This window comes from Corvus moneduloides, chromosome 3 (assembly GCF_009650955.1).
Source record: "Corvus moneduloides isolate bCorMon1 chromosome 3, bCorMon1.pri, whole genome shotgun sequence".
In the NCBI taxonomy this organism is placed as follows: domain Eukaryota; kingdom Metazoa; phylum Chordata; class Aves; order Passeriformes; family Corvidae; genus Corvus; species Corvus moneduloides.
The window spans coordinates 68,007,548-68,021,553 of record NC_045478.1 but is presented as its reverse complement, the minus strand read 5'-3'; the positions used below and the strand labels follow the sequence as shown (position 1 = coordinate 68,021,553).

The 14,006-nt window shown below is 42.5% G+C and overlaps 1 protein-coding gene across 3 annotated transcripts in view; it reads left to right on the top strand.

The window, feature by feature from the left end:
• Positions 1-14,006, top strand: part of PDE7B (phosphodiesterase 7B) — a 171,481-nt gene that overhangs the window by 80,986 nt on the left and 76,489 nt on the right. The window contains exon 1 of one of the 3 annotated variants that reach the window (XM_032102110.1): positions 8,619-8,966. The exons of the other annotated variants lie outside the window; for them this stretch is intronic. Coding sequence (XP_031958001.1) covers positions 8,729-8,966 — 238 coding nt within the window. The 5' untranslated portion in view covers positions 8,619-8,728. Of the gene's footprint in view, positions 1-8,618; positions 8,967-14,006 lie in introns of those variants that run through there. 3 annotated transcript variants of the gene reach the window in all.

Here is a 14,006-nt window from a genome sequence, read left to right as displayed (position 1 = left end):
GCATGGAAATTTTCTTTCCTTGGCTGATGGAAATGCACAGCAACCTGCCTCAGTCAGCTTCTCTGAGTGTGATCAGAACTCTACAGACTCCAATAGAAGGGTGACTGTTTGACAAGCCCATGCTTATACAGAGAAGATGGTGCCTATCATTCTAAGGATGTGAGCTTGGTTTCTGAATTAAGCATCTTCACATTGCAACTGGCAGACACCGATTGTGAGAGCAATCACTCTTACATTTAGCTCTCATCCCATCCCAAGGTGGCTGAAAATGGTTTTGATGTTTCTAGAGGATCTCTGTCAGCAAAAGGCAAGCTAAAGAGTGTAACTCAAAAGTCTTAAAATTGTAATATTAAGTAGCCAGTGATACCTTGTAATTGATTTGGCACATGATGCTGCAAACCTCAGAAAAATAGATTGAAAATATTGCAAACCTCAGAAAAAAAGCAAAAGCAAATGTAGTTCCTAGTACTGAACAGGTGGTGAAAGGGAGACAATCCCACCTGAAAACTTCTGTAATTGCACTGCTGCTGATGGAAAGAGATGTTTATGGATGTCAATACCATGACCAAAGCTCACATTTTGATATGTGACCAAGGTCTGGGGAAAAATCTGCATATAACACAGTATTTGCCTGACCATCTTTTCAAAATAACCTGAATACTTCCTTCTTTTACTAAGCATTTGATCCATTTGGGGCTTTTAAAATGCATCTTACAGACGTTTTGTATCTAAATTAATATTGCTATCATAAAAGCTGTGCAGAGCCTGTCAAAATGATGTGTGATTGCCTGGATTGAAAAAAAAAAAATTGTAACAGATATCTTAGGAAACACTGGAAAACATTTATGGTTTTACATACTGTCAGGATATCTTGGAAAGCACGGTACAGCTGGAACTGCATTACTCAGAGCAACCTGCCCAAATAGATGTGAGAGAAACAGGTTTTCCAGAAAGCCTCCCCTCCATCTGCAGATCTAGTGGATACTTTTAACTATTTAAAGAGAGCTTTTCCTCCTGGGCTATCTCCTCTGAGTTTTTTCCTTCTGCAGCTTCATCAATATGAATATATCAAGAAGAATCTGTAGTGAAGACAAGAACCAACAAGTGTTTGCATGATTATCAGTGGGTTTTGAGAGCATGGTAATAAAATGCCAGGACAGAGTGACAGTATATTTCCAAAGCTGCTCATCCCAGTGGAGATACATTTACACAAACGCATTTGTAAGAAATGCAAAGAGCTTGATTACAGTAAATATGGCCTGATTTTGCAGTCATGAGAAAGTAGGTCAGAGGGAGCTTAGTTTATCACTCGGATATTTTTACATCATTGTCAGACCTTTCCCACGACTTCCCAGCTGCATCTCCTGTCCATCCCCACAGCAAACTGTACCCACTTCTGTCAGCAAGATGCAAAGAGGGAAATGAAGCCATAGCACTTCTCTGAGAGGGCAAATAATGTCAGCTTTGGGATATGCACGTCGTCGGAATTCTGATGTGCAGGCAGAATAAAGTAGCATAAAATGTGGATACAACATGAGCAGAAGTGTAGGTATGGTACTCAAGAATTGTAGATATTTAATCTGAAATATTTAGTGGCCTAGCTATTCGACATGACCAAAGCTTATTTAGTGAGAGATAATAAGTCTGCAACCAGAATCCAGTGGGCAAAATGCAATTCAGTTGTATTATTTTACTCTTGCATTGCAAATAGGAATAAATTTGGGAGAGGTCTGCACCTGTGTAATCCTAACGTTCGTTATAGGGTCTAAATGGGATTATACAAAGAGCTAAATTCACCATTACTTATTAAAGTCAGAAAGATAAAGACTGAAGAATAATGAGGAGTAGATCTCTGCAATATTTATATGTGGAGCCATCAAATATCTAACAAGTTAACAAAGTTAAGAAACATGTATTAATTTTATTTAAAATAGTGCTTCTTTTCCTAGTTAAATATTATTTAATATCCATTTTAAAAGTGAAAAGGAAAAACGAAGTTATCAGATCTTGTGATACCTGATTTACAAAAGAGGGAGCAAGCACTATTATTCATCTGTATTTATCCTTATATTTACGTTCCATTTATTCTTACTGTATTAAGCTTTCTTTGACAAAAAATTTAAACTAGGTATCACTTAGTGCAGATTTCTTAGCTACTCACTTTTATAATTTCAAAAGACAGAAAAAGACCAAATTATAGCCACAAGTCTTTTCTGTATACCATAAGGGGCAAGGACACCACAGGCCATGCGGCCACCCATGCCATCTCATTAAGGTAAGATGTGACAGAAGCAGTTTTTCAAATGTGGTACATCTCTCATCTTTCAAACTGCTGCCATAACTTTTAGATACATAGGTCCCAACTGAGAAAATATGTATGCACATGCTCAACTTTAAAGATGGCAGCAGTACTTTCGAATTCATTGAGATCCTACAGTTACTTACTATTAGTTACGCATTTAAAGGATAGGTGTCTCTCACCTGTTCAGTTCTTTTTTCTACTCAGCCTTTTTTCACCTATTCCCTAAAGGGAATCCTGTGGGATGCAGAGGTTATTCTTTTCATAGGGTTATTTCACAAAGATGATGACTAGCATATAGTCATAACTGTCCCAAATAACAGTTAATAACCATTATTTTCTACCTACCTGATTTCTACTACTAACATTTTCAAGCTGATGCAGTGTTCTTAACCTCCCACTCCATTAGCCTAGTCCATCATTAAGCATCTGTTGCAATGATCACTCTGTAAACTCAGGCAATGAGTTTTTCTTAAATCCCTTGACTTTGCCTTGGAACAGGTAAATTTTGTTCATGTGTAAGAATTAAGGGAGGGAATAAACTAACAGAGTCCATCAGATACATTGTGCAACACAATTAAATATCATGCCGGCAATTGCCTTTTTAGTTTTCTTTCAGCTTATCATTATGATTTTCTTATTATGGTTTATTAAGGTGAGATGAGTGTATTCTCTGTTATTTGCTAGTTCTTTTAAAGCCACATAGAATTTTGCTGTTTACTGTGGGATATTTGAATCATCAGATTCAGTATGCTGAACTTTTAATTTTCCTGAGTGAGCAAAGGAAATATTACACAACCTCACTGTTTCCAATTAGTTATGGACTTCTGTTTATTCCTTTATTGCAAGCATTTTTGCTCAGTTAGTAGTACAAATTGTTAATCATAAAAATTTACTCTCTCACTTGCACTAAGAATGAAAAAGGCATTTTCTCCTTGCCCTACAGAACTCAAGCAATCCTTATTCCTCTATTTCCAGAACCTTTTTCCAAGGAGTCTGACAAGAACCAAAAGATTATGAACCCATAGAACACTACTGTCTGTCTTCCACATTTCCCAGTAGAAGAGGCTCTCAAGGCGTGATGCTGTGCCAAGCTCAGGCAATAACAATCAATTAATTAATTGTACCATTCTCCTAGAAATTCAGCTCACTGCTCTTGACAGTGAGTTGGTAGCAGACAAAAAAAAATCTTCTACTGTGTACCTTTAGTATGCATCAAAGAAAAGTTTTGTATTGTTGAGAATTCATAGTAAAAATATTAAAATAATTTCAAAGTTGGGAAAAACCTTCTGAGATAGAATTTAGAGAATTTTATTTGTCCAGTTTAGAGCAAAGACATAGCAACTCTCCTCATATAAATATAAATTTCTTCATATTTAATGAAGTAATTGCAATGATAGAGATAACTGATTGTTCTTACTAGTAAGAATGACATTAAAATAATAGACCTCTGGAATGAGACAACTGTGAGGCAAAGAATAAGAAAATTCTACTATGATTTTTAAAGTGATGAAAGAAACCTTCCAGGAGGTTATTAGAAAAGATTCTGTAGAACTATGCCTGCTTATGTTTCTTCTGTCATATTCTCCAACTTTCTTAGGCACTCTGTTCCCTTGTCCCTTTTAAAAGTTACTCACTTGCATTCTTCTTTTCTCTGTTGCTCTGATTATGCTGCCCTGCAAATGTATAGCACTTTCTTTTTTTTTTTTTAACTTTACATGTAAAGACTGTGCCCCAACATTTGCCATCTCCTCTTTTACATTAAACTCACCCCCCTAAAACCTCCTAAAACTTGATTCTGGGGATGGCATCATCTCCTGATTCTGACCTTAGGCAATGGCCTAGCCTATTGTCTCTGCATGACTCTATAATTCCTGGGACAGAGGCAAAGGCGTACTTTTCATAAGTAACTACTGATTTAAGATTATTCCACTAATAAGTGCCACCTAAAGACACATGATTTACGCTTTCTAAAAATCGGTATCTGACAGTCTTTGAAACTGGTCTCTACATTTGGACTTATTAATGTTTGTGAATCACTCGAAAAATTGGGAGTATTTTTCCAAATTTTTTAATAATATACAGTAAAAATAGCTTATAAAAAATCTTTTTAGGTGTCTGTTTGGAAATGTAAGTTGTGACACAATGCAGTGGTGGGGGTTAGCTGAAAAAATAGGAAAAGTTTCCCAAAGTAATGAGTCTGCCATGCTAATAATTTATGAGCCATTTTTTCAAACATCAGCTATCAGATGGAAGAGGGAGGAATAATAGAATATTACTTCTGCTTTACAATAGTCTGTTAATACAGAAAGGCAAAGGCGCCTGTACTCTAAGGAAGCTGTCAGCAACGCTGCAGGCTCAAGGTCCCAGTATCACTTACAGTACTGGCAAGAAGGAGACCATTGCTGCAGAATGAAGCTCGAGGAGGGAAGCAAAAGGAAAAGGCTGGGGGGGGATAGAAGAGGAGACTCAAGGATCTTTCTTCACCATTCTTTTTTTACAGCTTTTGTGTGTCTGGACTGATTTGTTGAGGGAGAGCTGCTGGAGACAGTATATTTGGCACAGGACAGAGGAGCTCAAAGCCAAAAGGATGGTGCTATTGCCAGTTTAAACTATGGCTTTTCTTTTTTTTTTTTTTCTCTTTCCCCCTCCCTCCTTTTTCTTTGAAGGAAGGAAAAGAAAAAAGGGGAAGAAAGGGATTTGCAATGAAAACCAGAGCAGTGGGTTAACAAGAACCCCGCAGGCTTCAGTAGACTGGAAAGATACATGAGGCACTTCCTCTACCATCTGGCATGCAATTCTGCTGCTGCTGCTGCTCTTATGTACATAACTTCGGAGTGAATAAGCAAACAAGTAAAACTTTTTAAGAGACACCAACTATGAAACACCAGCTATTAATCTGTCAGCTTACTCTCTTCCCTTTTCCCCCACTGCAATATTCCTTTCCTCAAGTCTTTTCCAGTTCTCATGTCTACCTGTGAAAATATGCACTGCCTTGTCATGTTTTCAGATGACTCCATTTGCCTTTTTTTTTGGCATTGCTTCCCGGAATGAATGAGGGACAGAGCTAATACATTTATATTTCTCTTGTAATCACTTAAGCTTCTTTAACTCAGAGTCAGAGAGAAATGCAGTTGCTAGAAATAAAGCCATCCATCTCCGCTGAACTATTTCCTTCAAATCTGGCTGGAAGTGTGAATGCAAAAGGAGAAATTTTAGGTGAGACAAGCTTGCTCAAGGACTGCTTAAAATGCACTTACAAATGGCTGAGTAAATTGCTGTGTAGGAGTATGTTTTAGTTCTGATGGATTTTCTTAAATGCAATGAAAAGCATGGTGTTGAGGTCACATCTTCAAGTTGGGTAAATCATCACAGCACAACTCAAGTCAGAGAAACAGAGAACTTGCAAAATCTGAGCATTTTGTCAATTAGAAATCTCTGAGAGGGATGCTACAGCTGATTTTTGATGCTAAAATTCCTCATAATCAAATACAGATCTTCCAGGCTTTCCTGTGAGCAGCTCTTATGTGGCTCCATTCTTATATTGAAAAAGACAAAAAGAAAGTCAGTTACAGCAAAATCTTGGATGAATCAAGGATAAGTAATCATTGACTTGAAGTACAACTGTGAAGCATAAGTTTATTAAGAATAAGATGAATTAATTTACAAACATACCCATTAATGCCAAGCAACAATTTTAACATGCTTTTTCATTTGCAACTGCTGATCCTTAAACTGGTCAGAAACCAGAAAAAAACAAACAAACAAACAAACAAAACTCAAGGCTATCTAACACAGTTGTTTTCATATGACAGTAATTTTCCAAGAGAAGAAGTACATACTGTTCTTTTAGGTTTATTGCATAGCTTCTTGAAATACTGAAACTATAACAACAGATGTATTTCAGTTTGTTTTTTGACTGGCCTCCTCCTTTGCACCTGCAGAACTGTAAGTGAAAACAAATACAGCAATTAATTCTGATCCTGTCCATAAGACAGGTACACACCCAAGTGACCCAGCTACAGATGATACAAAACCTTTCACAGTTTTAAGGACACAAGAAGGTAGTGTAGCTTTTGAAATCTCAGAAGATTTTTATTGCTGCTTTCAAGAGGGCTGGTGGATGAGTTCTGTTAAACACTTAAATATTCAGTTACTCATCTAAAAATTGGTCTGGGCATCTGTGAATACACTGCCTTCCAAGATGTCTGGTATCTTTTATCGTAGAATCATTATGGTTGGGAAAGATCTCCATGACCATTGAGTCCAACCTTTGCCAGTACATCACCTTGTCAGCTAAACCATAGCACTAAGTGTGACTATCAGTTATTTCTTCATCACTTTTTGCATCCAATGCCATGGAAATGGCACAAGGATAGCCTTTCTTTGAGAGTGTTCTGGCACTTCTGCCCTTTGCCTCAGTGGGGACCACAAAGCACAGAGGTAAACAAAGAGGAAAAACAATAGCTGAAAAAGTTACTGCAACTCCTCGTTGCGCAAAACCAAAATGAAGTAGTTGGGGTGTAAGGCTTAAACCACCCAGTAGGCAAAGAGTCTTCAAAGTCTTCTGGATTTCAGTTGCCTAGTTTATCACTTTTTGACAGGAACAGGGCTTTAAAGAGTGATTGCCCAAGACACACCAATATGAAACACCTAAAATATCACAATAAGCCATATGAAAAGAAAACCAATAAAATTTGCCTTTCTAGAAAATTATAACCACAGATTGTATGAATGTGTCAATGCTTGTGCTACTGTACTGCACATCATCTATTTCTTTGTTCAATGAGTCAGGATATCCTGATATGAAAGACTGCAAAATATCAGTACAACAACAATACTACTTTGGAAGTGCTTCATAGTTTTCAAGGCAAGGCTACTAAGTGTAGAAGGCTAATAGTATGGCACTACAGTTGCAATCAAAACTTTTGCAAACCATTAAAGCTGTCAGTTTGAGGTTGGAACATTTAAGATAAGCAAGGCAGAGACCCTGTAACAGGGGAAACAGCATGCTGCCCCTGCTGATGTTAAAGTGAGGAGGAAAGGGTTGTGCACTGTTTTCTACATGTAAAGGTGTTAAGTTTCAGTCCATTCTCTTGGCTTCTCTTCCTCTGTGAAGGAATATCCTGCTTGTTTGACAGTTTACTTTTCCATCTGGAGAGAAGGCAGAACATTGAATGCAACCCAGAGAAGACAAAAGTATTAACTATGCATGCTGGGAAATGTTATAAAGCCCACTAAAATCCCGTTAATAAATCTGCAATTTTACTGAAAACTAAGTGCTCGTGCAAGAGCTCAGCCTCCATCCCTCTACTGTACGCTCCATAAACTACAGGACAGACCAGTACCACGAGCAGGCTAAAAGGGATATACTGTATAAAGGCAACATAAATGTGAAAATCGCATGGCCCCTTCGGGTCAGGGATCCCAGAGAAGAGCCGGGTGCTGCTACAGGGTCTGGCCAAAGGCAGCCCACAAGCCCGAGGAAGCGCTCGCTGACAGTTGCGCAGCCCCAGCACGCCACCTCTCCTGCTGCATGAGACAGAGCACTCTCCCGGGCGGCTTTGGCTTGTTTTTAAAGATTAGCGATGAATAATTGTCTCCTCGTCGTAGTCTGGGAGCGACCGCTGCCACCAGGCAGTGTCCTAACATGAACCCGTTCAGGTGGAGCTTTACAGCCGAAGTGATGAGGGCGCGGGGCAGACCTCACACCCTGCCCCAAACCCGTCATTTCAGCAACTCGTTCCTCTCCGACCCCTCAAGCGCCGGCACCTCCGCTGCCCCTCTGGGTGCCCGGTCGGGCTGGAGTCCGAAAGCGGGGCGGGCGGGGGCACCGCACGCCGCCAGAGCACTCGTGCTCCGCTCCCGGCCCTCGCAGCGTCCCGTGAATCACCGCCCTTCCTCCCGCGAAGGGCAGCCGGGGCGACGGCGGGGTTTGACTAAGAGACCAAAACCCCCCCGGCTCCGCAGCCAGCTGGGCGAGGAGGAAGGCGGGGCAGTGGGGGCTCCCCCATGGCATGGCGGCAGGGATAAAGTCAAAGTGCCTCCGCCGTGGTGCTTAGCGGGGTGTGAGCTGCGGCTGTGCCGGCGCGGCCCACTGCCCCGAGTGCCGCCCGCAGCAGCGCCCCGAGCCCCCGCCCCCGGGTCCCGGCGCCGCGCCGGCATGAGCGGCGGCCCCGCGCCTGCCCGGCAGCCGCTTCGCCCCGGCTGCAGGCGCCTGGCGGCGGGCTGAGGGCGCGCAGCGCCGAGAGCCGAGCGCTGCCGCCGGAGCCCGGCGTTCCTTCCTTCCGCTGGGCCAGGGCCGGGCGTGCCCCTGGCGAGGGGCGGCGGCGGTGGGCAGCCGGGCGCCCCCGCCCCGCTCTGGATGCCCATCGCGGCTGCTCGGACCGGGGGGTGGCTGCGGCTCCCCGGCGGGGGGCGCGGGCCAGGATGCCGGTGCTGGAGCGCTTCTTCCCCGCGGCAGAGCCGGGCAGGCGGAGGAGGACGGGGGAAGAGCCGATGCCCTTTCCCATGGGCAGCCTGCCCGGTTATCAGCAGGGGACCCTGGCCTGGGACTTGCCCGAGATGATCAAGATGGTAAAGCTCGTTTGGAAATCCAAGGGGGAGCTCCGCGGGGCGAAGCACAGAGGCGTTTTGGAGAGCGAGGATGCCCTGGGCGTTTCGGCAGGTAGGTTTCCCCCGCCCTGCTGCTCAGGGAATCTGCGGGGCAAACGCGGCTGGGGGCCGAGGGTGACGGGGAGCCGCGGCCGGAGCCAGCCCGTCCCGTCGTGGGGCAGAGCCGCCGGGGCCGCGGAGCTGCCCGACCGACCGCGGCCGGGCTGAGAAACAGCCCGTGCTTTGGGCAGCTCTCTCCCGCCACCGGGACACGCGCACCGGAGTTTGTGCCGCTCCGAAGCCACGTCAGTTAGCTGATGGCGCTCTCCCAGTCCAATCTGCTGCGTGGTTTTTATACGCGGGGTGATAAAAGCGCGGCTGAAAACCAGAGCGAGTAGCTCCGCGGCTCAGAGGCTGACCTCCGCCGGGGCAGCCGGGCTCAGTGCCGGCGCGGAGAGCTCTCCCGGCCCGCACGGAGCTCCGCGGCGGCGGCCCCGCGGTCAAGATGACGGAGAAGCGGCGCCCCGGGGCCGCCGGGCAGCCCGGTCGCTTCTTCCCCGGCTGTGTTCGCCGTGCCCTTCCGAGCGCATGGTCTCTCCTCTTCCACCGCCAAACCTCTCCCCGATCTTTGCGTGCGTTGGGCTCCTTTCACATGATCTGCCCGCTCTTCCCTTGTGCAAAGCGGAGCGACTCCCTTACGATTTGTACTTTGATAGCCACCACTATTAAAAACTTGGGAAACGCTGCCCTGTCCCACAACTTTCTCTTTAAACGTGGTATATTGCTGGGTAAAGAGCACGTGCTTTCTCATTAAATGTATAAATCTTGCCTGTCAGTTTTTTCCGATCTCACTAACATATGGCACCACATCACATGCTTTACGGAAGTCCAGGTTAGACCTGTAGCATTTTCATTAGGTAGAGATGAGTGGTCAGGCTAGCATGGTACTTCTTATGAGTTTACTCTGCATCTTAACCTGTGCTCCAGATTGCTTATGGTTCAAAACATTTTGCCTTCTGTTGGAGGCAACCTCTTTGCTCCTTCAAAACCTCTTGCCTTCTGTTGAAGTCAAGGTCATAGGCCTGTAGTTGTCTCAGTACCAGCTGATAATTTTTTATTCTCCTGTAATTGTACTGCTGTGATTTAATAGACTTAATGAAACTGTGGCTTGTTTCTTCAGAACTCTGGATTATCTCATCTCTGCAACTTGGTCACTAAATTCTTACAAAGCATTCAGTCTTCAAAGATTATGCCTTCACCTTCCTTTGGTGTACCTGTTATTGAGACCTATAATTTACAGTACTTCGTACCTGAATAATTTAGTTTCTTAGGTAGAATAACCTCTTTGTAGGTATTTCAAAGTGCTTGTAGTGTGTATGTATGTATTCTCCATAAATCTATGTATAAACTTGAATATTAAATAGGTATCAGTCTATCACTTTTGAATGCCTGCTAAGGTTGGCTGTTGGTCATTGTATGTCTATTATTTAAAATGTTTGCAGTTTAATAAAAAAATGCTTGGTCCCCTTCCATTTTGAAAAAGGGAGGATAGTTCTTGGGCTCTGAGGAAGATATACAACCTGTCATCTTACTCTTGGGGAATCTCTTCAGTTTAAAAGAATAGTAAGTAAGAGTGGTGGGAATAACGAAAGAGGAGATCATATTGCTCTTTAAGACTTGGAGCAAATCAGCTGGGAATGTACCGTAGCCAACCAGGGAGATTGAGTGTGGTGAATGCTGAGTGTTCAGAGATGGACCCTAATCAAGCAGCCTCAGAAATGCTGCATTGCTTACACCTTATGTATGAGTAATGGTGGTTTTTCATTGTGCTTGTGTTGTATCTGGTGAAATTACTTTCATTAGGTAACAAATGAGATTCACCTTCAGATTCCTGGAGGCAACTGAAAATGAGCGTGAATGTGCAGAGACAGATCAGTCCACTAGCAGGATGTGAGTAACTTGCATTTACTCAAATGGCCATTACTCGTATCCTGTGAGGGGACAGTCCTCTTCATGGTGCCAGATCCTATTTTGTAAGCTCAGCTGACTTGCATCAGTACAAATCAGGGCAGAAGATGACTTAACTCTCAACACTTTAAATACGAATCATCAGACAGTTTGAGTGAACCAGACCTGGGTTGCTGGTTTTTCCTCCTCAGCAACAGTCATCCTAGTAGTTTTCCCTCTTGTGGTTTCATTTTAGTCACTTTAAGTACATTGGAGTATGTGGGAAAACCAGTAAATGCTGAAATCTAGTATACTTAAATTAAGTGCAGAGTCAAAGAATGCAGAAATGGGAAGAAGAGATAATCATTTGGAAGGCTTAGTAGTTTGAGGTACTCAGCTTTGTGTTTGTGGGGTGTTTTTTACATGTTTGATTGCTGAAAAGAAAGCAGAACAAAACTTTGTAACTTCTATCTTATAAAAAAGGCAGTAGTTAGTTGGGAATCAGATTTTCTTCAGGTGAAGTTAAAGCAAATAACTTCTGCTTGAGGTACTGCTAGCTAGGCAAATACAGGTTGATTGTTCAGTAGTAGAGTTCACAGCGCTTTCCACATCAAGGGCTTTTTCATTTGAATTTGTAAGTATTCATGTGATAACTCATGTTCTGTTATCACATCCTCATGAAACTACTTTGCTTACAGTAGAAGAGGAAATAGATACGAATTCTGGAAGGAAACTGTCAGGATTTCTGGCTTCCTTGATCATGTTAATACAGATTTAGCTAAGCAAATTTCTTTGCTTTGTCCGAGTGATTGGACTGAGCTTTGGATTGGCTTTCTAGAAGAGTCACAACCCTCGTAACTGTAGATAGTGTGGAGGAGAGAGCTATATCTGCACACGATGTCAGTTCTGTGGATGGCAGTGTCTTGGGGACCCATTTAGCTGTAATTTATACCACATTCCCCTTTCCTGAGGTAGGAGTAGAGAGCTTCTAGAGAGAAAAACTATCTGTGTGTCCTGGGCTCTCATATGTAAGAGCTAAATCTGGCTCTTTCATCTTGTTCAGTACTGAGAATAAGCTACTTAGTCTCCCTGCAAAAAAGGGTTTGCAATACATCATGCAGTATATACTTGGGATGAATGAAGAACTCAGATTTCAGTGTCTGCCTGTCTAGGGTTTCTAATGATGATTTATTTTCACTTCCAAAGCAGTAAAACTCACATCTTAAGCCTTCTCTTCTTGTTGCACTGATTTTTAGTGTTAGTATCAATTAAGACTACAGACCTTTCTCCTGCTCCTGGCCTGCTGTTGCTTAGTAACTCTTTTTTTCCCATCCTGTTTCAATCCTTGACCAAATCAGCACAAAACTTGAGATCTGTTGAAGACTGAGTCTCTGGCTGTGTCAGAAGCCATTTCTGTGAGAAATGGGTATAATTTGGTGTCATTTAATACTGTGTTTCAAGTAGATTATTTGCAAGCCAATGCCTTTTACCTGCATAAAATAACAGCATGTGTTGATATTATTAGAGTTGAATTATTCAAATAATTCTTATCTGAAACTGTGTTGATGCCTAGGAGGTAACTGTGTTCTGTTTATGACCCTAACTTTCTTATCACCCCCTCCTAGAGTTCAGCAGTAGCTTTGCATATTAAACAAACCTGATCAGTGAACAGGTACAGGTTTGCCTCTGAGAGTCTTCCTTATGAGCATTAGCCACCTCTTAAGCTTACAGTGATCATCCCAGATAACTCCAGAGAGACTTTCTGTACTGAGTCTTGCACATGTGCAGACATGCAAGACTTTCAGAGAAAGGTGCAGTGCTACTAAAAATTATCGAGGTCTGTTAAGACACTGTGGGTTTTTTGAAATAACTCTGAATGTTTTTTTCCACTTACCTCTTTCTATTGGTAGATATTTTCTCAGAAATGTAGTTCTGATTCATGCATGCATCATGCTTGTTGTTAACTGATGAGTCCCTTTGCCATGAGCAGGAAAAACAAGCAAGTACCGAACTTCGCTCCTATTACAATTGGGAAAATCTCTGCCAATTATTGGCGTGTCTTTACTTCTTCTCCTCAGCCCGTTGTCTCCCTTACAGTTGAGTAGTCTATTCAAACTTCTTGCTTGCTCTTTCCAACCTTAGAGCTGTCTGCTGAGCAGTCTTGTGATACACCTGTTTGAATGGTCGGAGTCAAATCGTGTGTTTCATTAGTGGCTGCTTGAAGGTCTGCCTTAAAGTTATTCACAAGACTCCCAAAGACTCAGCTCTTCCATAGTATCCCAGGAAACATGGCTTCTACTTCATTTTTCTTTTGTACTTAAAAATTTTTATCATGCTGTGCAATAGCTTTGCTGTGCATGTTAAAATAAACTTCATGCTTCCACTTCCCATCATTCCTTATAGAATCACAAAATTATTTGGATAGGAAGAGACCTTTAAAGACCATCTAGTGTCAACCCCCCTGCCATGGACAGGGACACCTTCTACTAGACCTGGTTGCTCAAAGTTGCATCCCACCTGGCCTTGAAGACTTCCAGGAACTGGCATCTACAACTTCTCTGAACAACCTGTTTGGGTGTGTATTTGCTGAATCGTGTTTAGTTGTGACATCTTGAAACTCATGCTTGTGTTTGTAGTTCCACTGCAATAACTAATAATCATAAAATGCTTAAAGTCTGAATCTGTAAATTACTGAGAACCACATGGGGGTTTGGCTAACAGATGAAAAGCTCATCATTTTCAGTAGTTGGTGCTGAGCATGTAGGTGCCACAAAGGTAGATCCCAGCAATAAATAAGATGTGGGAGGTATCAAATGGCATTGTCTTAGCATCTGAGCAGTCTCCTGTGTTATTGTTTAGATTGAAATCAGCTTTGTTTATGTCCTGCTGAGAGATGCACAGCAGGCAGGAAGACAGCTTGATATATATTTCTGAGGTTAGATTTTCTTTTCTTTTTTTCCCCCAAGTTTTTTGTTGAGGCTTGTTAAATCCATTACACTTAGAGGGACAAAGAATGTGAATTTGATAGAATCAAGACTACCTGTGGCATCTTCGATTGCTCACTGATGGTTGTATTGAAACTCCTGCTCTTGGGAGCAAGAAATATGCTCTTCTATATTTCGTGAAGAGCTGGTTAAATCAGTGGTGGTCTCATTAAGAACAGTGA